Here is a 24,144-nt window from a genome sequence, read left to right as displayed (position 1 = left end):
GCGGGTGCATTACATAAACCAAAGCGCATTCTACGATATGCAAAAGTGCCATAAGGGCATGTAAAAGTAGTCTTTTCCTGATCTTCAGGGTGAATCGGAATTTGAAAAAATCCCGAATACCCATCCAAATAGCAAAAGAATTTATGATTGGCTAACCTCTCAAGCATTTGACCAATAAAGGGAAGAGGGAAGTGATCCTTTTTAGTGGCGATATTTAATCTACGATAGTCTATGCACATACGCCACCTTGTTACAGTTCTAGTGGGAATTAATTCATTCTTTTCATTTGTTATCACAGTCATCCCACCTTTCTTTGGCACTACCTGCACAGGACTTACCCACTTGGAGTCAGAAATAGGATAGATAATACCTGCATCAAGTAATTTCATCACCTCCTTCTTGACTACTTCCTGCATGTTGGGATTTAATCTCGTTGGGGTTGAATGCAGGGCTTGTAATTTTCCTCTAGATGTATCCTGTGCATACAAAAGTCAGGGCTAATACCCTTGAGATCATCAATATTGTACCCTATAGCCTTCTTATGGGTTTTGAGAACCCCTAGAAGTTGGGAAGATTGTAGGCCAGTAAGTGTAGTACTGATGATCACGGGGTGTAGTTCTTGTTCATCCAGAAAAACATATTTTAAATGAGAAGGGAGAGGTTTTAGCTCAGGTTTTTTGACCTCTGCAGGTTTTGATTCCTGAACTAAATTTACTACCTTCATTGATTCCTTGGGGCTTAACTCTTTTAAGGAAAGAGCCTTTTCAATATCCTGTACCTCATTACCCCAAATGCTTGCATTGTCGCTAGATAAATTCCCGCAGAGAACTTCCTTTAAGGATCCTTCGCAAGAACCTGTGGCAAGCTATCATCACAAATATCATCCATTATATCAATTATATCAATGTAGCAACAATTTTCCTCTAGCATAGGCCCTTTCAAAACCTTCCCTAAATTGAAAGTAACGTTGTCGTCACCTACAGAAAGGGTTAGTTTACCATTTTTAACATCAATAATCGCTCCTGCAGTATGGAGGAAGGGCCTACCTAATATAATGGGTATTTGTGTGTCCTCTGCCATGTCTAAAACAACAAAATCAACAGGAATAAAAAATTTACCAACTCTGACAAGTACGTCCTCTAAAATACCTAAGGGGTATTTTACCGAATGATCTGCCATTTGCAAAGTTATATTAGTAACTTTTAATTCCCCCATATTAAGTTTAGCGTAGACAGACGAGGGCATGACACTGACACTAGCACCCAAATCACACAAAGCTTTATCAATAAAAACATTCCCAATATGACAAGGGATAGAAAAACTACCGGGATCCTTTAATTTAGGAGGGGATTTGTTTTACAATAAAACGCTACACTCCTCTGTGAAAGCTACAGTTTCTACTTCATTAAAGGCCCTTTTCCTAGTCAGAATGTCTTTCATAAATTTAGCATAAGCATGAACTTGAGTGATTAAGTCAGTAAAAGGAACTGTTACCTGCAGGTTTTTCACGACTTCTAAAAACTTACCTAATTGTTTATCAAGCTTACTCTTTAGATGTCTATTAGGGAATGGAAGCTTGATAACTGGGCTTTGTACATTTCCTCCCTTATCCTGCGATTTACCCTGCACAGAAACATTAGTAGGGTTAGTATCTATTTGTAGCCCTGCAGGGCTAGCAGGATTACCGTTTGGTATAGAGGAATCTAGATCAGGAACTGGTCTATCTTCCTTTGGCATAGGAGGTCCATCATAATGTGAACCACTCCTTAGAGTGATTGCATTGGCATGATCTGTAGGATGGATTGGTTGTGATGGTAGAGCTCCCTGCTGACGGGATTGTAGGGTAGATGAAATTTGTGCAATTTGATTGTCCATGATTTTATTATGGGCTAGGATAGAATCAATTTGCGCATCCCTACTCTCCATATGCTTCTGCATGTTGGCAAGCATTGCTATAATTTCTGTCATGGCAGGGTCGGAAGATGATGAGGGTGATGCTTGGTTTTTCTGGCTGGATGATAATATTTTTGCTGTGGTGGGGTTTGCTGCTGTGGTTGTTGTGGAGGTGGAGGATTTTGTACATTGGTTCTCCGGTACAAAAGATAAGGATGATTTTTATAACTGGCATTGTAGGAATTGGAATAGGGGTTATTCTGCCTATAGGTTTGAAAGGCATTAACTTGTTCCATAGAGCTCCTACAATCTTGCTCCCAATGACCTATAATTCCACAATTTTCACAAAAAGCTTCATGGTTAGCAACAGCAGAAACATTAGCTACAGAGTTAGGAGCAGCAGTAAGATTATCTAATTTCTGACAAATAGATGTTAATTGAGCTTGCAAAAAGGATACGGAATCGACACTATGTTTTCCTTTATTTGCAAACCCTCTCGGATTCCCATATTGGGAATTGTGTATTGTCATGTCTTCGATAACCTGTCCTGCATCATCCACATTTAAATTCATAAACCTCCCACTAGCTGCCGAATCTAGCACTAATCTAGAAGAATTTCCAAGTCCATTATAGAATGCTTGGATCAATTGCCATTGTGCTAGATTGTGGTGGGGGCACTCTCTCTGTAGGTCCTTGAACCTCTCCCAAGCCTCATATAACGCTTCGTCGGCCTCTTGAGCGAAGTTCTGAATAGCACTCCTTAGCACCGCTGTTCTCTCTGCAGGATAATATTTATTATAGAAATTCAAAGCAAGAGTTTCCCAGTCAGTAATACCAAGTGCAGTTCTATTCAAACCATTAAACCATAATTTTGCTTTGCCACATAATGAAAAGGGAAAAAAAATATCCCTGATTTGGTCTTGCGTGACCCCGGCTTGTCTAATGGTGTTACAATATTGGTAGAAATCTGCGATGTGAAGATTAGGATCTTCACCCTTAGCTCCGTTGAACTGCTTCCTCTCTATCATAATGATAAATTGGGGCTTGATCTCAAATTGAACTCCATCTAGAGCCGGAGTGGGAGTAAGGTGCGGGAAATCTGTGAGCTTCGGTTGCAAGTAGTCACTGAGTTTCTTCTGGGCCGTCATCTCTGATTCTGAATCTGAAGGAATATCTGTGTCACTAGAATCAGAGGGAGGATCGCGGTGATTATTGTTATTATCACCAGAATCCGCCAGGATTTGCTTGTAGAGATTTTTCTGTCTATGGAAGGAACGTTCGATCTCAGGATCGAATGGGATGTAACCTGATCTGGAACACCTGGGCATAAACAAGAACTAGAAGCAAATATGAGAATTGCCTCGAAGAACTAACGTTCTCTGAGGCAAAAAGGGGATAATCTAGACTACAAAAATATAATCAGAAAACAAAAATAAAACCGTTTCCCCGGCAACGGCGCCAAATTTTGACAGGGTAAATTCGTATCCCCTAATCAAAAGTAATTCCTAAGTCCTCTAACTAAAGTAGATAGGGAAGTAGGGTCGAACTCCACAGGGAAACAGATCTTTTCACTCCTAATTAATTATTATAGTCTAAATTATCTAAGTAACCAATAGTTTTGGGAATAAATTCTATACTACGAAGAATAAGTTTAGGGAGGAAAGAAATAATAATAAGGAAGCCTAGGGTCACAGGTTCACCAACCATTAATATTCCAGGATAGAACGAAGTAACTAATAATTAACAATGCACAAATAACATGATTAACAGGCTCTCGCAATTTACTAATCAACATAGATCCAACATGCTCTCGCAATTTACTAGATCTAAGTTCCTATTGAAAATAGCCTTTAATATTAAATTAACATCTGCTCGATTCATCAATTCAATTGCTAAATATTCACAATCAAATTACATCTGCTCGATTCATAATCTAATTGCAAAGAATTAAAACAATTCAATAAGAAATTATCATGCAATATCAATAATCAATAATAACAAACTATCCCTTCATATTAATTATGGATACCCATAAACCCTAGAATGAAATTACTCACGCATCATCATAACTAAACTAATCAAACAATCAAATAAAGGCATAATCAAAGAAGCAAGTAAAATAGCTGAAATTAAAAGAGAAGAAATTGTTACCAAAAAGAAATTTGGAATTAATGGAATAATTAAGAACAAAAGTTGAGAGAGAATTTAAGAGAGAGAAAAATACTAAGTAGAGAGATAAAGTCTAAGAAAGAAGGTAATATAAAAATTCCGTACCAAATCGTACTTAAACGTTTCCTAAAACAAGATTTAAAACTAAACTTAATCAGGTCTTCTAAAAACGCGCGCCCGATCGGGCGCGCCTTTTTCTTCGCGTTCTTCCCAAGCAGCATCGCCCGATCGTGCTAGATGCTCGCACGATTGGGCGCGCCTTAGCACGCACGACACAAAAGTCTTGCCGCGCCCGATCATGCTAGAGGTTGCCCGATCGGGCGGTTGCTTCTCCTTGTGCTTGGACTTCGATTGGGCTAGATTTCTCGGCCCAATCCGGATTTCCTCTCGGGTCTTGAATACTTGGTCCAAATGCCTCGGGATCCCAATTACCGAGCCCTTAATCACCGGCTCTCACCGATCCTAGGATCTAAAAGTGGTCGTGTCCTTCTAGCTTCCGTAGTTGATCCATAAAGCCCGGGAAAATTCTCCAAGAGTGCAATTTCCTGTAAAATACAACTAAAACTACAAAAACACTAGAACACACAAATTAGTAATAAAAGTGGCCCGAAAGAGCCAAAAACACTACTAATAACGACCAAGGGACGGGGGTAAAACACTATATAAAATGGACATATCACCGTGTATGTGCTTTGAGGTTTAAGATACTTCCTGAATCTAAGCAGTCTTGTTTAGTGGTTTCAACAATCCAATGATACTCAAATTCATCAGGTGTTTCCACACTGCTTGAAATTCCCGATGGGATCTCAACAGATACCAATTGTTTTCAAGGCCACATCTAGAGGTGCAATGTAAAAGAAGTCACGTTCATATTCATTCAGCAAACACCAGCCATCATTATCAGCTGTCCACACTCCTGCAGGATCATACTCGTCAGCCTTACTTAGAAAGTCTTTAATTAATTTCAGATTCTTATCCAATGATGAGCTTGAGTCGACTAGCATGTCATTGCCTTCTATCAGGTCTTTTTCTTCATTGTCAACAGAACAAGGATTCAGCACACCCGTCTTGACCTGCAAAGATCACGCTCAAAAGGAAGGCTCTTACAACTGTACATTTCTAATCTAACCATATCAGAATTAACAAATCTACCTCTTTTTGCAGCATATTCTTCTTTCGCAATGCATCATGCACTCCTACAATACAGTACATCAGCTAAACAAGCAGATTTGAAACAATCAAAAGTTTACTGCCTCTCTCCATCCATTTTATAAGTTAAAAGGACTCAGCATCCAAAACATACATATGCTTATTAGTTGTGCTAATAACAGAATTTTGTCGGACACTTAAGTGAACTCAACAAGAAAATTACCTTTAATTTAGTGTAACAAAGCAACTTCCTAGTCTGCAGCAAGTGGTTTTAATTAGCAGTACAACCTAACATGGAAGTGGCCTTCTTTATCCTAAGTCAAGATAATTACCATCTTAGGGAACCTTGGATCCAGCTGTGCTGTAATACAAAATGCTTACTACTCATGTTTCCAACCTTGTCTGTGGGTCCTCTGATGATTGGGGATTCAAGATCTGTTGGTTGCAATTTAAGTTGGTGGAGTTCCAAAATGAAGATATATGCCATGAATAACTTTAAACATAGGAAAGACATGTTGGAGCAGGGACAACAAAAATGCATATATATCAAAGCTCTTGTTACCACAGTAAAACTAAGAATCGATTATTTTACATGTTATTACTTTTGTTCTTGATATGTTATTGCAAGATTCAATAATGTCACCCGAAGAATGTAGTTAGTTTGCACATGTGTGACTCCAATAGTTGTGAACTTCTAAAACTACAATGTTACTGCATAAGGTTATGGATCTTGTCAACTTTTAAAAAAATTTACTCGTATCATCTTATGAGCTTAAGGATTTCCTCTAAAATAACTTAAATTACTACATACTTAGTATGCATAATGACAAGCACAAATACAAGAGATCATACATGCAAACATATTACATGATCAAAGTAGAGAAGCTTCATCACAATTGTGCACTGTAATGAGAAAGAATATAATAAAAAAGTATAAGCATACCAAATTTCATACTAGTATACCACTACTTTGCTATTTTTTTTTACCTTTTCTGGCTAATATATAATCAATCAATTTTCCAGCATTGAGTAGTTCAACTTCCACTAAAATACAAAGTATGATCTCCAAATATTCAGCACAAATGCTCATCGCAAACAATAAATCCATATGATAAATACAAAATCAAATTACAACTGAATTTAAACTTTATGCTCACAAATTTATCAATTAACATTCAATTACAACTACTTTGTCAGACATTTCTGGAAACACTTGGCATAAACCACAGCTCACAAACTCAACAATAATATTAGCCGATGAAACAATTAACACAAGAATAAAGGCAGATTTTGATGATCACAAAGTAATAATACAAAATTAAACCCTAATTCAAGCAACGAATAATCAGAAGCTCACAAACAACGGAAATTCAATCGATGACGCAATTCACACAAGGATGAAGATAGATTTTGATGATAACATTGTAATAATACAAAATTAAACCCTAATGTCACGGGTCATCTCCCTTGCCAACCACTTGCCAACCATGGGCGTCATTTGGGTCACTAGGCAACGATCGTGGCTAGGGGGCTTGCCCCAGGCGAGCACTTCCCCCTAAAGAGCTTTATTTAGCACCTTGTGTAAAATCCCAGTGAACACCCAAGTGACAGTAACACAATAATGGGTCATTTGGAGACCCAAACGAAGTCCAAATGGGCACAAATTTGGGGGTCCACCGTATTTTGGGCCAAGGAAGACGATGGTGGTGTCGATTTTCCAAGATGAGGTTCCGAAGTACAAGTTTTGGCAGCAGGTAGTCCGGAAAACGCGGGAAGCTTCTAGAAGGTCTGGTACATCTTAGAATTCTTCTAGGTTCTTCTATGTATGTACATTTGTATGATAAGTTTCTAGAATGTTCTAGGTCTCTCCTTAGCATTCTAGGTAGGAAGCTTAGCTAGTAGAAACCTCCATGTATCTAGTTCCTAAAGAGGAGGGAACTCTCTAGATACTTGTAGTCTAGAACCCTCCATTTGAGGAGGTTAGGAATTTTCTAGAGAAAGCTTGTAAGTAGGGAGGAGCACTATAAATAGGCTCTAAGGCCTCATTTGTACATTCAAGTTGAGAGTAATAGAAAAAGCCTTCCAAAAGCACTTGTGTTCTCTTGTAATTCAACCCTTTCCTTCAAACACTTAGAGAATGTGAGGAAAACCAAGGCACGAGGGTGCTAAGAGAGTGATCGGGCATACTAGCAAGGATGATAGCTTCTGTGCTCAATTGTCTACGACACTTATTCGTAAATCCGGACTAAGGCACTAGGGGTGAGTGCTTAGTTCAACCAAGGGGACTTGTTAGCACCAAGGGGACGTGCTAGCAAACATATTTGATCAGCACACACGGACGAAGATAGATTTTGATGATCACATTGTAATAATAATACAAAGTTAAACCCTAATCTAAGTAGAAATTCAAGAACCGAATTATCAGAAGCTCAAAATCAACGGAAATTCCATCGACAATACGTTTAACACAAGAAATCAAGGATGAAGATAGACTTTGATGAACACATTGTAACAACACAAAATTAAACCCTAAGCTAAGTAAAAATTCAAGCGATGAAGTACCAGAAGCTCAAGATCAACGTAAATTCAATCGATCGAACAAACGATAACAAATTTCATCTCAGATTTAGCAAAGAAACTGACAATTAACTTTTCAATTTGAAAGAAATTTACCAGAACATCAGATTGTTTCTGAGCTAATTCCTATTCATTCACCAGCTGTATGACAACCTGAAACGAAAGGAGAAGCAGAGAATTGAACTTAGAGGTGTAAGAATGATCCGAAAACAGAGAAGTAACGAGTATGAATGAGGATTTTTAGAAAAACAATGAGAGATGAACCGCCATGTTTGTGAGATTGGAGAAAGAAACTTGCACTGCAAGATTAGAAAGGAAGGGAAAGGGGAGTTTAAAGTTGAAGGAAAGTGTACAGGAAAAATGGTGAATTGGGATATATATAAGATCGCGGGAAATTTGGGGAAGGAAATGTTCAAGGAGTTTATTTATTTATTTATTTTTTAACTTGTACTCCGTAACATAATATTACGTGTGATCCGTGTCACCACTTTAATTTTATTTCGTGATATAAGCATATAAAATTTTGTTAAAGTTATCTTAATACTTAATTAAAATTTACTTTTTATTGAAATTCATTCTATTTACTTAATTTTCATCAATTTGGAAATATGGCTAAGTTAGGATTCAAAAATTATCGGGCTGAGGTTATTACTTTCTTGTATGTATCATTATATAATTCACTATACACATACCTAGTCTAGTAATCTCCAATGAATTTTTTGGATCGTAGGAGGGTCGGGGGCTTGCTAGCCCACCCCTGGCTTTGCCCATGTCTGAAATTAAAAAGGTCTAAGATTACAAAATTTGATCATAATACTTCCCTTTTTTAGAAACTAGATCATAACACTTTAGGAACAATATAATATTGTAAGATCTTATCCACCCAATGCTAAAATAAACTTCAATATTATCCTTATTTGAGCTTGTTTGACCTTACTAAAAAAAATCCCTATGAAATACTTCGTACGTTCTTTTTTACTTGACCTGTTTCTTTTTATCATGATTGTCGATACACAACTTTAGCCATCAATAACTTTTATAATTTTATTATAAAAGTTATATATTGAGATACTATTTATTTAGACGATTCTAACAAGATCTCACATGAGCATGTTTTTCCTTATCAATAATTCACAAAAAAGACGGTCAAAGAAAAAGTAGTGAATAGTGTAAAAGTCAAAACAAATCAAGTAAAAAACAACGGAGGAAGTAGCTCATAATAAGGAGAACATTATAAGATCTTCTCTCTCGTCTGTGAATGTAGGTAACACATTGTTAGTAAACCATGCATTGTTTCGAACCTGATGAATATTTTGCTTCTTAGACGAGGGTCCATAGCATACTAATTGAGTAATTGGTATCTCAAACTGACAAATAGCCTAATTCGTATCTTAGCCAGACTAAACCAGCCCAACAATTTAGAAACCAATTCATACAAAACAGTCCGTTTATCCAAAAAAAAAAAAAAAAAAAAAAAAAAAAAAAAAAAAAAAAGAAAAAAAAATGTGCGCTGATTGAAATAATTTTCCGTATAGTTTTTCCGCCACAACACAAACCAAAGGGTTTTGCATTTTCCCCCTAAATTTCTTTTTCCTTCTCTCTCCTAAATTTCTTGCCAATTTCCATGGCAGATGAAGCTTCAACCATAACTTCTACATCAAAAATGGCGGAAGATCAACCAACGCCTAATCAGTCTGAAACTACAAACGAGGGAACAATTCAGTCGAATGCGCAAGGAGAGCACTCTGAATCATCCCTCAAAAACCTTGAATCTTCCGAAATCTCTGCTGTAAATGACCATGAGAAGACTCTGGAGTTTGCTGATGAGTTAATGGAGAAAGGAAGCTTGACATTTAAAGAAGGTGACTTTCCTGATGCTGCTGAACTTTTTAGCCGTGCCCTAGAAATCAGGTTAGGGTTTTAATTCTCTCTCATTTGAATTTGATTTTACTTAGAATTTGTTTTTATGTTTGTTTTTGAACAAGGAATTGCTTGAAATGAATTTGATTTAGGTGTTTGATTTTAGTGGTGAAATTGAATGCTTCGAATTTAGGGTTTTAGCGAATTTAGGGGATTTATTCTGGATTGAAGCAAGTAGAAAATGACTGATGATTTTGGACAGTAATTGGAGGTTTATTGTTTGTTAAAGGCTGCCCCATTCCCAAAATATGTGCATTTGATTTTTAGGTTGTGCCCCTTTTTATGCAGAATTTGCAGATTAAACAACTTATTAAGATAAGACAATATGATTGCAGTAAGATCAAATTAGTTATAAACCTTCAATGTGTTTGGTTTATGATGACGATTCACTGTTTTCGATAGGCAATGCCGGGGTTTGGGGGGGGGGGGTGTTGGAGGGGGTTATCGAAAATATGAAACAAAGCATACCCAATGGCGGATCCTCCCTCTCTTGTGATCTCTTCCTTATGATTGTAACTTGAAAATAAATCTGGGATATCCTTCATGTTTTTGGTGGTCTGTAACTCTAAAATTCATTCAAAAACAACATTTAAATTTCCGGATATACCGTATAGGTGGAACCAAAATCTCTTTGTAGTTCTAAATGATTGAAGATTGCATATGTGCTAGCCTCCTAGACCCTGTAAATAATGTGATAGATGTTTGCTGTTTTCATTTTGGTCTATGGAGAAGCCTTTAGATGAACTGTAACTCTAGTAAAATAATTAATTTGGAAGCCTTATCGTCTTGTATGTTTGTTTTTTGATGATTATATACCTTGACATTGGGTTGCCTTTTCTTTTACTACAACAGGCAATGGTTTAACTTGCTTAAGAACGTGTTTGTCCCCAGTTGTAGTGATATTCTTGTACTTAAATGGTGTAGCATTTACTTAGCTGCATTACTTGGGGTGCTCTGAATTTATGTATTCGCTTATAAAATATAAAATTTCTGTATATTCATATAATTATATAAATGGTTAGTAATCTTAGTATGGCCATCTTGTGTTGTTTTGCAGGGTTGCTCATTATGGTGAGCTTGCACCTGAATGCATTAAATCATACTATAAATTCGGCCTTGCATTGTTGTACAAGGCACAGGAGGAGGCTGATCCCTTGGGATCTATGCCAAAGAAAGATGCTGAATCCCAGGAAGGTTCTGCTAAGATTGAATCTTCAAAGAAACCTGTTGAGCGTGAATCATCCCTAGCTTCCATTTCAAGTAATGCTGAGCAATGTGCAAGTTCAAGTCAACCTGCGAGTTCAAGTCAGCAGCAAGGCGCTGATGATGGTAACTCTATTAGCATGTCTGTGTTTGATGTTTAAAAATGCGTAAATACTACCACCTCTGTTTCTTAATTGTTGCATCATTTTGACTAGACACGTGTGCCAATGTAGTACGTTGATTGTTACAAAGTATTATCTTTCATTATGCTTTTATAGATAATCTTATTTTGAAAGTATATAATGAGATTAACTCAACACAATTTTAAAAAATTAGTTTGCAAACGGTTCCTTATGACAATGCATGTTAGGCATGTAAGCTGGCCCCAAATCATTTTGGGAGTAATGTGGTCAAAGTTATTATAGGAATGGTGTAAAAAATTAATATGATGCAACTAGTGATAGATGGAGGTAGGAGTTTCAATTGGATGTTGGTATATTATGTTTTAACACCATTGAATAGATAAATCATAAACATCTCAGATTCGTGCTTGGCCTAAGCCCATGTTTGTTAGTCTGGCAAAACAGTAGACAGTTGCAATGGCCAGAAGTTCAATCCAAATTTTTCTTCAGAAACATTATGCACTGTATTTGTTTTCCTCGCATTTCTTACTTTGATGGTTTACTTTCTTTCGAGATAGTTCCAAGCAAGGATGATGGAGATGAAGATGAGGAAAGTGATACAGATGAAGTTAATGAAGCTGAGGAGGATGAGTCTGACTTAGATCTGGCGTGGAAAATGCTTGATCTTGCTAGAGCAATTTCAGAAAAGCAGTCCAAGGAGACAATGGACATGGTTGATATCTTGTCGGCTCTTGCTGAAGTTTCCCTTGAAAGAGGTATCATATAATAATTTCTTTTAATTGGCTATGAATCAGTCTGTTGATCATTACCCCAGTTATTGACTGCCTGTTCAAGTTTTCTTGCTGGCCTAATATATCATTCTGGTACTCAGTTTCACTAAATCATGTTTGATGTTTTGATTGCTTCTTTGCAGAGGATATCGAGACATCTCTCAGTGATTATCAGAAAGCACTTGCCATCTTGGAGACTTTGGTTGAACCTGATAATCGCTATATCGCTGAATTGTATCCTTCAAGCTTTGCTGTATTCTGAAAATCTTAGGTGGCATCAAGTTTCCCCCAGGATTGGGACTATGTTTGTTGACTGTTGAGTTCACTTCCCTTGCATAGTGCATGCTAGACATTTCTTTATATGTTTTATGATTGCTTCGTAAGCTAATCCATGCATAGCTTAACTAGAACATTCATAATTTACATACAGGCTGGAATACTCATGGTTATATGGATTACATACAGGATTGGGACTATGTTTGTTGACTCTTGAGTTCACTTCCCTTGCATAGTGCATGCTAGACATTTCTTTATATGTTTTATGATTGCTTCGTAAGCTAATCCATGCATAGCTTAACTAGAACATTCATAATTTACATACAGGCTGGAATACTCATGTTATATGGATCATTCTATATTCTTTGGACAAGGTTCTAGTTAATTAGTCTTCTTGGTAGCTTCTTATTCCAAGTGTTGATTCTATGTTAATAGAATGCTTCTTGAGTTATTGGTTCCAGGCTTGCTGTAGTTAAAAATCATTATCTATTTCATTGCTTTGCTCATTTGTAACCTTCACAGTATATGTCAGAAACTTCCGCATCTGCCTTTGTCTAGAGGTTGGCTCCAGGTCCCAAGAAGCTATTCCGTATTGTGAGAAGGCAATATCTGTATGTAAATCAAGGATGCAGCGTTTATTGGATGAATTGACAAGAACACCAGATGCTTCTGAGGATGCTGCCGCTGATAAACAAGCAAAAAAAGCAGAGATTGGAACATTGAAGAGTCTCTCCAGTGACCTGGAGAAAAAGGCAAGTCTCCCGCTATCTCTCTCTTTTTTGTACCTCCCCTTCCCCAACCTTCCTATGATTACCTCTTCCTGCTCTGGGACTGCTAGGCTAACTGTGCATCTGTCACCAGCTTGAAGATCTGCAGCAACTGGTATCCAACCCGACATCTATCCTATCTGATATCCTGGGATTGGCAGCTGCCAAAGCAAGGGCCAATGAGCAGGCTTCTGCATCTGCACCAGCAAGTTCTTCACGTGTTGGTGTTGCCACAAGCAATGGAGAATTTGATTCCTCCACTGTATCCAGTGCTCACACTAATGGAGCTGCCAGCGGAGTCACACATCTTGGTGTTGTGGGCAGGGGAGTAAAGCGTGTGAACATGAATTCTGTGAATGTAGAATCAGACTCCAGTAAAAGACCTGCCATTGATCCTAAACCTGATACAGGTGATAGCAGTGCTGCTTGAAGAAAAACATCAGAAATTCTAACAACCGGATGTGAGACATTTCTGAGCATCTAGATTCTGATTGAGCAGCATAATATTTCTCCTTTATTCTTCTTGTACTATTTTATGCATGTATGACTTGGATTGTACCAAGTAGTAGTCTGGCTTTGATTCCTCAAAACGATATCCTTCTGAGTGATAGTTATGTATGCTGTAGAAGCCTGCTGGGGCGCTTGTCCATGGTTCATCCTGCTTCCTCTTATTGATAGACACCGTCTCTTGTAGAGTTGTGATCATGGTTTACTATTTTCATAATCAAATCAGACCTATCTTAGATTCATACTTCGTATGTTGTTTAGTAGGCCGGCCTAGTCTTCACAAATTATGGCCTATAGATCTTCTGTTATGGCCTTTTTCTTTTCTTGTAACTTGATATCACTATATCTACATCAGTGGATGATGTTCTACAGCATTTGGACCAATTTATCAACCTCAACAATTAGTAATGTGAAATGTCTAAACTATAACAATTGTGATTATGTAAATTAGCCTTAATACATGTCTTTTAAATGTCATTTTTTTACTCGTTATAATCTTTACTCATATTTGATTAGATGACAAAATAATACTTTAGCAGGCGTAGACCTCAAAATGTAACATTTATGTTGAAAATTACTATGTAATTCTCAATTTATCTAAAAAATTACAAATATGTGAATGTAGATTGCATGGAAGTGGACAGAGGTGTATAACAGTGAAATAAAATCAAAGCAATGCATTGAATCATCAAATCATAATGTCATATTGTCAAGTACAATAACTCAATAGGCAATAATTAAACGAATTTTGACTACTTTTGTCTAATACCATAAAATAATAGGAAATAAATGTTGAGGTTTGTCGAATTTTGTTCTTATTACACTGTAAGTGGCTCCACTATTTGATATTTACAGTGAGGCATCCTACTCAAAAGCGAATTTCATTTGCCACTAATTAAGAAATCTTATCTTAAAAATCTCCATTGATATTGAAATCTTAAATAAAATTGGATCACTTTCCTATATATACTAATTCTTTCTTTTGTCTCGATGATCTAGACAAATACTCGTGATAATGAGGTTTATTCTAATTGGAATTTTATTTATTCATCTCCAAAATTGTTGCTTAGAAAAATCATCTTATATTTAGTATATGTACATTTGTTCAACCAAGAACTAGTAGAAATAAAAAGTTTAACTTTTTGCATTTATATGTACATTTATTCAATATTAACCTTGTATTAACTTTTTGCATTTATATGTACATTTATTCAATATTAACCTTGTATTAACTTTTTGCATTTATATAGCCTAAAGTAATTGAAAATAAGATGAACAATGTTTTGTTCACCTTATTTTCACTTATTTCAGGTATAATAAGTTCATTTCAGGGAAAATAAGCTTTGATAAGGGTTGTCTAATTTCACATTACAACTAAAATAAGTTTTAATAAGATTTGATAAGTTCAGATAAGTGAAAATCATGTAAATAGAAAATAACATCCAATTAAAATTTCAATAAAGTACATTATTTTTATTTATTAAAAAAAAGGCATTACCATCTTACGGTAAAGACAACAAAAATCAATAATCTAAGTGAATATTTTTCATAAAATTACAAAAGCATAAGCTATATATTCCAGAGAATCTTTGCACAATACAATATTTATTAGAGATTGAGATTTGCCTTAAAGATGAGTAATATTTTTAATCCTCCGTGAGTAATGCATGAGAGGTTAGATTAGTGACTTAAATTTATGGATAAAACTATTGTTTAAAGAGTTAAAAATAATGTCAACTAGTAACTGATCAAAGTTCACGAGTGTATGATCTAATAGTCATAGACCTGAGACCTCAAGTTAATTGACCAACAATTAATTAATGAAAGTTTTGGATTCTAATTAATCTGTTTTCTACCTACTTGGCTTTTGCACTTTGTCCAATGATTAGGTGAATAACTAAGCTTATTGTCCTCAAATATTCAAGTTTAATTAGTTTTTCTATATTATTAGTCTTTGATGATTTCTTTGTGCTACCAAACAATCAACAACATTTTCCTTTTTCACCAATATATAGGAATAGGATTAGGCATTACGGCAGTATAGTTTAGGGTTCTGTTATTAGTACTCCCTCCGTCCCAAAAAGAACGACCCATTTGAGTTGATTATGCGGGTATTAAGGAAGTTAAGTAAAAAGAAGTAAAAGTATATTGGAAAAATAAATTTACATGGGGTTTGTAAAAAAATAGAGAGAGAAAGTAAAAAAATAACATGGAAAATCAAATTTTTATATGGGGAAGCTAATTTTGCACAAATATTGTAGCAAATTGGTGGGTGTTTTAATGCAAATGGGTCATTCTTTTTGGGACAAAGTTTTGGCCAAATGGGTCGTTCTTTTTGAGACGGAGGGAGTAATTAATTAATATGATTATTTATTTATTTTCGTGCTAACAATATAATGCATTAATGCTCCTAAAACAAGACCAGTGCAATTAAGATTTTAGGTATCAGACTGTACATAATCAGTACATATATTGATATATATGATATGATTGAGATTTTTTACCCCACATTGTATTTTACTAGTATCACTATTTTTGTGTATGGTTAATTTAGCAACCATAGACGTGAATAGAATTTGATTTCGGATTTTAGAAATCGCCCCATGAGCCTAATTCAACCTATATTTACCCTTTTACCTTATTGTTTGAATTTAAACAGTACACCCATGTATAATACTTGTACCTTTTCACTTAGTATTGATACATAGAGTTTGATCATTTATTCAACTTCATTTTTGTAATATATATAGAGCCGAGTCACATTGTAAAAAATTATTTTTCAATTATATATGTATTCCGTGTCAACACCTTACACGAGTTTGTCAGCCAAGTTAAGTCACACTTGGGTTCAAACTCGTGACTACAAAGAGCATGTTCACTTCAGTTTAGTTTCAGTTCAGTTCAGATCCAATCAGTTCAGCTCAGTTCAGTTCAGTTCAGTTCAATTCAGCTCCAATCAGTTCAGCTCAGCTCTTTATTTCATTCTCTTATAAAATATTCATTTCAGTTCGGTTCAGCTCAGTTCAGTAAATATGAACAGACCCAAAGTTTTCACCAAGCAAGCTTAGTTAGTATTTTGAACTGATAAATGTATTATATATTATAAATACATAAAACTTGGTATAAGTATAAAAAAAAGTACAGTACTTGGTATTTACTTTACATGAAAAGAATAGCATCATATTGTGGTGGGTAGAAGGCAAAGCATTAACATAAATAAGCAAAGGAGAGGGTGGACCAAAGAAAGAGACATGAAATAAAGTTGGACAAAATAAGATAGCCGTGGGAGAATTGGAAGAATTCAAATATGGACATAGCAGTTTCAATCGCCTCATTTAAGAATGAAATAAATGCAAAAAATGTCACATACATACATTAACATTACTCAATTGTACGACCTAACTCTCTTTATGTCTTACCACAGTGGGGGTTGTTGCACTTGCAGGGGTAGATACGATCTTATTTATGATTATACACGAATTGCCAACAACACCAATTTCATACCATTGGTTTTCTTAGGGTACTATTCTTTTGAATTTTGAGTAGTAGGCCATATATTGGTAGGATTTCTGGATTAAAGGATTAAATCATAAACCGATTTGATAGAGCTTGTAAGTGTATCACGTATATATATATATATATATATATATATATATATATATATATATATATATATATATATATATATATATATATATATATATATTTGTGTTCCTAATAAGCAATTAATTTGAACATGAGGCTAACAAATTACTATTACTCCGCAGTACTTTCGTTTGGCAAGGCAATTTCTTGTCTTATATTCCATTAGATTTGTGTTGTTTTAAGACAGACATGCAATAAGTATCATGTAACTAATGTTAGTGATTGAATTTGTAATTTCATAACATACATAAACGTACAAACAATAAAAGATATAGTTGCATACATAGGTACTGGTTCCTCAATTTCTTTTTTTTTTTGGGAGGAAGGTTTGTGTGATGATGTAACATAAATAATGATCTTTGTTTCGATTATCTAAGCTTCATGCTTCTTGTTAAGCTTTTATACGTAGTATATATTAATCTCTTAGGGTATGTTCGTTCTGTTCACCTTATATTCACTTATTTCAGGTCTTATAAGTTCAGTTCGGGAAAAATAAGTTTTGATAAATGTTGTTCAAATTAAATTATAATTAAAATAAGTTCAGATTAATTCAGATAAGTTCATATAGGTAAATATCAGGTGAATAGAACACAATATTAGGGCGTTAAGTTTTATGAGTATGTACTCGCTCCGTCCCTAAATTACATTCTTCCTTTCTATTTTTGGTAAGTTTTTTTAGTAAATCAACTCTTTTTTTTGTTTTATATTTAATGCTTTCTCACTCATCCTTACCTAATCTCACTCATAATCCTTGTGCCAATTACAATGAATATGATTGGTTAAAAATTTTCAATTAGGAGCATGTGATTAGTCCTTTTTTTTTTTGCAAAGGATTGATGACATGTCATGAGTAATAACTAATCTATCTTTGTACTTCCCATTGCATTATCTAATTATTGTTATTTGTCTTATTCTTTCCTCCTTAATTCCCGTGTAAATTTCCAAAGAGGAATGTAATTTAGGGACGGAGGGAGTATCAATTGGGCTAATTGGCCTTGCTTACCATTCAAAGCTAAAGCAATTAAAGAGAAGATTCTTGGAAAATGGGACAAACTATTTTACATGGTTAAATGATGTTATTATTAAATACATGCAATATTTCAAAAATTGATCATTTCATCATTAGATTGGACATTGATTGCTCCTGTCTTCACTTTTTTTTCATTAATTCATTGTTTAAAGCTTTCTATACACTCTTTTAAACAAGTGGGTCCAAATTATGAGCAATAATTTACATAGCCATCCAAGACCAAAACAATAATTATATGTCTTCATGGTTATAATGATGCATGAGTACTTCGTAATTAATTTTGAATCATTTCATTAGAAGCATAAGTGTTACTCCAAACTATAATAATGTGAGGTGAGGCACGAGGCAATAATCATATGTTTCATATCCTTCTCTTTTCTTCTCATTCTTGGATGTGACTCTCATACTATCATACACTACACTAGTTTGCTATTGCATGCCTATCAATATTGTAGTAGTATAGTTTCAAATTCTTTAACATAAATAAACGAGCTTATGAACATAAATGAAAGAATTATTTGAGGAGAATAAAAAATGAAATTACATACTCCATACTTTTGTGAACTTAAATGAACAAACACTTCTACCACGCGTCGTACTTCTATTTCAGGCTCAAGCTTATCCTCCCATCATAGTTTCTTTAAAATTATTCATTAACTGTACTGGATATTACTATGTTGGATGTTTAAGTTTATTGATCATTAACTCGATATTACTATGTATTGGAGAAAAATAATCTTACTTTCATTTTTCATGTGGCTGAGCTGAGGGTCTGTTCTCTTCAACTTATTTTCAATTCAGTTCGGTTCAGTTCCTAATTTCCTGCTCGATCTCATAAAATATTTAGTTCAATTCAGTTCAGTTCAACTCATTTCAGTATCTCAAAACAGGCCCTAAGTTTCATATATAGATGCAAAGATCATACAAAACTTAATCTAATAGTGAGTCTTTGGAGATAGGAATTTCCTTATTCTTTCCCTCGCTTTACACAAATTTAACTTGCAAATCTACATTGAAATGTATGAAATGATAGTATTTGCCACATCTCAAACTCTTTTTGCAATTGAATAATGGTTTTTTTTTTATTTTATTTTATTTTATATTACTATATACATAGATGAGCCAACAATATTCAAATTATTGTACGTAAACCAGACCCATACGTAGTTTAAAAATCTCATACATTGATTCATTGTTTAACATTTGTGGGTGACAAAAGAAAGGCAATCCCAATAAAATAAATAGAGGGGGTCTCAAATTATTTATTGTAGTGATGTAAGAGAGGGGGAGTCTAGTACTCTGTTTATATTTCATTCAAAATTTCAAATTAAAGATTTATTTTCAAAATAGAATTACTACCTCCATTTCTTATTATTTGCATTAAAGAAGGATTATTTGTATGATATAAAAAATTTATCTGTTACAAATAATACGAAATATAAAGGTATGTTAGTTGAAATGCATATTTTAAACATATTACGGAGTAACATTCAAGTGTTACCTTGTCCGATAATTAAAGATAATACTTAAATATTGTCATATGAAAAAATTATTCCTATTTAGATGGTAATTGTCGTTAAAAAAAAACATTTATTAGATAAGAAATAAATAAAATTAAATTAAAACTATATGATGATCATGATGCTAATAATTAGTCACCACTAAAATACCCTAGTTACATCAATAACAGTGAATGTAGATATTTTAAAGTTTCATAACATGATAATATCATCTTAAAACTAATTTACATTTTATTATGTATACTAAGGGCCTGTTCTGATTAACTGAACTGAACTGAATTAAATATTTTATGAGAGAAGGAAATTAAGAATTGAACTGAACAAAAATGAACTTATTGGAACTGAACTTAACTGAATATTTTATGAGAGAAGAAAATTAAAAACTCTACTGAACAGAACAAAAAATAAGCTGAAGAGAATAGACCTTAATATTACATTAATTTTTATAATAATTTTATGAAAAACTCACCTGCTGCATTTGTTTTGATTTCTTTGTAACCATAACAGAGATTTTCTTTATATTTTTGGACGGATTACTGTGAGATTCTTCTACTTAATTGAAGACAGTAGGATATTTCTACAATCATAAAATAAATAATTAGAAAAAAAAAAGGTAGAATATTCAAAATAGAAAAATAAGGAAAGAAAGACTGTAGTTGGACCCCCTTCCCTTTTATATGTAAAATTAAACCAAAATCCTTTTCCTCATTATTGGATTCCATTACACCTTTCCTTTTTATTTTCTCTTCTTTCATCTTCACTTTATCATTTCCCATTTTTATTCCACTCATTTTTTTTTTCTGTTTTTTTTTTGGGTTTCTCTCTATATTTCTTCATGCTTTTTTCATAGATCTGTAGCATTATAAGTTCTCTTTTGAGTTTTCTCAGAAAATAAATAAATAAATAAAAATGGTGAATGGAAAATCTGGTGCTGCTACTCCTAATAAAGGTCAAGCATGGTTTTGCACCACTGGTTTACCAAGCGACGTCGTTGTTGAAGTCGATGACATGACTTTCCATCTTCATAAGGTACTCGATTTGTTATTTTTTTTTTTTTTTAAAAAAAAGTGGAATTTTGTGTATTATTGTGTAATTTGTTAATTCGTAAATGATTTCAGTTTCCATTGATGTCGAAGAGTAAGAAACTCCACGACCTCATAAAAGAACAAGAAGCCAACAAAGTACAACCACTAGAGCAAAGACAAGATACACAAAACGACGACGTTGAATCCGAAGACGACGAAGACTTAGTTGAGCAAGAGCAATGCCACGTGTCACTCACAGAATTCCCCGGCGGCTCAGAGACATTCGAAGCCGCCGCGAAATTCTGTTACGGTGTAAAAATCGACCTGACCGCCGCCAAAGTGGCCCCACTCCGGTGCGCCGGAGAAGTTCTAGAAATGACGGAAGAATATTCCGAAGACAACCTCATCTCCAAAACAGAAAGATATCTCACAAACAACGTTCTCAAAAACATCAAGGATTCCGTGAAAGCGTTAAAATCATGCGAGTTTTTATCGTCGCTTTCGGAAAACCTTGGCATTGTTGACCGATGCATTGATGCTATTTCATCGAAAGCGTCGCTTTATGATCCGACATTGTTCGGGTGGCCGGTAAACGACGTCGTTGTAACCTCTTCCGGAGGTTCTAGAAAGAAGAATACGACGTCGTCGAAGATGAGAGACGCATGGGTTGAAGATCTTGCTCAACTGAGCTCAAATCTCTTCAACCGAGTCATCTCCTCAATGAAAGAGAAAGAAGTGAATCCGGAGGTTATTGAGAGTTGTTTGATTCATTATGCGAAAAGATGTTTCCCTGGGATTAGTCGTTCCAACCGCAAGCCGACGCCATCATCGTCGATGATGGCGTCGGAAGCGGAGCAGAGACAGTTATTAGAGACGATAGTGTCAAACTTCCCGACGGAGAAGAGCTCTCGATCGCAAGCTGCGACGAGGTTTTTGTTCGGGTTATTGCGCACTGCGAACATTCTTAATGCTTCGGAAGCATGTAAATCTGCTCTGGAGAAAAAAATCGGAGCTCAATTAGAGCAAGCAACATTAGATGATTTGTTGATTCCGAGTTATTCGTACTTGACGGAAACTTTGTATGATGTTGATTGTATTGAGAGGATTTTAGGCCATTTTTTGGCGGATTTTGACGGGAGAGAAATTGAAGGTGATGGTGATCAAACCCTAGGTAATGCCCGATCACCGGCGATAATGCTCGTCGGAAAACTTATTGATGGTTACCTTTCGGAAATCGCTTCGGATTCGAACTTGAAACCGGAAAAATTCATTCAATTGGCTCTTTCGTTGCCGGAGGAAAAAGCACGGTTATATGATGATGGTGTTTATAGAGCCGTCGATGTTTATCTCAAGGTATTATCTTATATATTAAACTATTTCATTAATCATTTATTATATTAAATTTTGTATTAATTGTATAGTTGAAATGTTTAATGTGATTATTAAGTTGTGTTAATTATTTGTTGATGTTGTTATAGGCGCATCCATGGTTATCAGAGGAAGACAGAGAGAAAATAAGTGGAGTAATGGACTGTCAAAAGCTAACACTTGAAGCGTGCACACACGCAGCACAAAACGAGCGGCTGCCACTAAGAGCAGTAGTTCAAGTACTCTTTTTTGAGCAGCTCCAACTCCGGCACGCCATCGCCGGTACTCTAATAACAGCCGACATTGCGGCGAGTGAGTCCACTCGTCCTTCGGTCCAAGACGAGGACGAGGGGGAGAGGGATGGCGGCGATGGTGGAACCGGGGCGGGGAGGGAACAGAGTACATGGAAGGAGGCAATAAGGGAGAATCAAGTGTTGCGGCTAGATATGGATAGTATGAGGACAAGAGTACATGAGTTAGAAAGGGAGTGTTCAAGTATGAAGAGAGTAATTCAAAAGATTGATAAGGTGGGAAGTGCTTCTCCGAGTTGGAGAAGCACTATAACACGTAAGTTTGGGTGTAAGTTTAAGACACAAGTTTGTGATTCGCATGAATCAACGGTTGTGGAGAATAGGAAAGGGAGACATCACACCAATCAACGGTGATTAATTAACTCTAGTAAAAGTAAAAACAATGTGTCTATAGGATTAGAGAATTATATTTAAATTCATACTTAATTGATAGGCATATTTCGTACAATTTGTAATTTTGTTGATTGTGTATTTGGAATTGGAAAAAGAGAGGTTCAACTAGCATTCTAGCAGTATTATTTGGTGTGGTATTTCTCGATTCTTTTATCATCTTCTGGATTTGGTAAATTCTTTTTGGTGCGATCTGATATGATGAGTACATAATGATGTTTTTATACTCCGTAAATGAACATTCATAATTTACAAATGACAATAATGTAGATAAAATTCGAAAAGGATCCTGAAGTCAGTATTGTAACCGCATTAATAGTGTACGAGTAATATAGTATTACTGTATTAGTAAAGTTGGTACTATTGTAGTGAGTCACTTTATTGCGCCAAATAAAATTATGTGAAAGTTGGCAATACCAAAAAATATTGTGGGACTTTTGAGGTGGAATGGAGGGAGAGAGAGAGGGACCGCTAGAGGCCAAGATGTATGGGGGAGTGGCCTACGGTAGTGGGGGGAAGTTGGGGGGGAATTACTACTTTATTTGTGCGAATGATTTGGGGGACTGAATGGGTCCGGGTTCGGGTTTGGGTACGAGTCTGAGTTCGAGTCTGAGTCTGTCCGAAAGACTTTAAGGTTATATTAGTACTAGTAAACGTAAGATGGAGAAGTGAGTGGGTCGCATTGAAGTGGCCGGTGAACAATACAGTTGCCCATGCAATAGTGGGGTTGCTCGGGAAGTTGCCTACCTGATACGTAATGGCATCATTTGGTTTGGGGCATGTACTCAATTGGTGTGCAAATGTTTTAGGTGTTTTAGATCTTAAATTGCCGGCGAAGTTAAGACTAGTTGTAGCGTGTAAATGAGATTAACAAAATACTAATTTGTACTTTTTTTTAAAAAAAATTGGTATAATGATTATTGATTAATAAGCTGGTAGTGTTTGGGTAATAAAAAAAAAAAAAAACTAAGTTCATTTAAGGCATGCTTATTGAGATTCATCAAGCCATGTTGAAGTAAGAGAAAGTTAGTTGCATGAGAAAAAGTAGAATGGGAAAAGTAGGTTTTGTTTGGGTGGCAGATTAAACTCAGGATTTGTGTGAGTAAAATGAGGCGAAAAGGGTGATTGGTTTGTAGGGGGGAATTAGTACACAGTAAGGTTGGCAATGCTTGATAAAATATACTAAGCTCTTAGTGCGAATTAATTCCACTTTAAAGAAAGGGCGGATGAGATTTGAACCCGTGAACCCGTGACCTTTGTGTCACACTGGCTCCAATACCATGTTAATGTATCAACTCAACCAAAAGCTTAAGTTAATAGTTGAGGCCCATGAATATGTTTTATACCCTATCAAATAATTTATTAATATTAAAAAATATTTATGAACAAAGAATATAAGGAAGTATTTCCTAACGGCTCTATATTACTTTGATTACAGCTTTTTGTTAATTACAATAATATACTTGTACGTTAAACTGTTA

At 35.2% G+C, this 24,144-nt stretch overlaps 2 protein-coding genes across 2 annotated transcripts; both read left to right on the top strand.

Annotated features, from left to right (window-relative positions):
• Window positions 1-9,301: 9,301 nt before the first annotated feature.
• On the top strand, window positions 9,302-13,616 carry LOC145559647 (uncharacterized). Its single transcript, XM_081621037.1, has 6 exons — window positions 9,302-9,699; window positions 10,766-11,037; window positions 11,612-11,809; window positions 11,968-12,058; window positions 12,633-12,852; window positions 12,962-13,616. Exons 1-6 carry the CDS (start codon window positions 9,413-9,415, stop codon window positions 13,295-13,297), a joined length of 1,404 nt encoding a protein of 467 aa, XP_081477163.1. The 5' UTR covers window positions 9,302-9,412; the 3' UTR covers window positions 13,298-13,616.
• A 6,574-nt stretch (window positions 13,617-20,190) lies between these two features.
• LOC145624009 (BTB/POZ domain-containing protein At5g66560-like) lies at window positions 20,191-22,788 on the top strand. The gene is made up of 3 exons (XM_081676939.1): window positions 20,191-20,598; window positions 20,688-21,947; window positions 22,073-22,788. The coding sequence occupies exons 1-3, from the start codon at window positions 20,479-20,481 to the stop codon at window positions 22,625-22,627; spliced, it is 1,935 nt and encodes a 644-aa protein (XP_081533065.1). The 5' UTR covers window positions 20,191-20,478; the 3' UTR covers window positions 22,628-22,788.
• Window positions 22,789-24,144: the final 1,356 nt, after the last annotated feature.

The sequence above is a fragment of the Chenopodium album genome, chromosome 1 (assembly GCF_948465745.1).
Source record: "Chenopodium album chromosome 1, dcCheAlbu1.1, whole genome shotgun sequence".
In the NCBI taxonomy this organism is placed as follows: domain Eukaryota; kingdom Viridiplantae; phylum Streptophyta; class Magnoliopsida; order Caryophyllales; family Amaranthaceae; genus Chenopodium; species Chenopodium album.
Note: the sequence above shows the minus strand (reverse complement) of the source record. Positions and strands in the feature narration are given on the sequence as shown.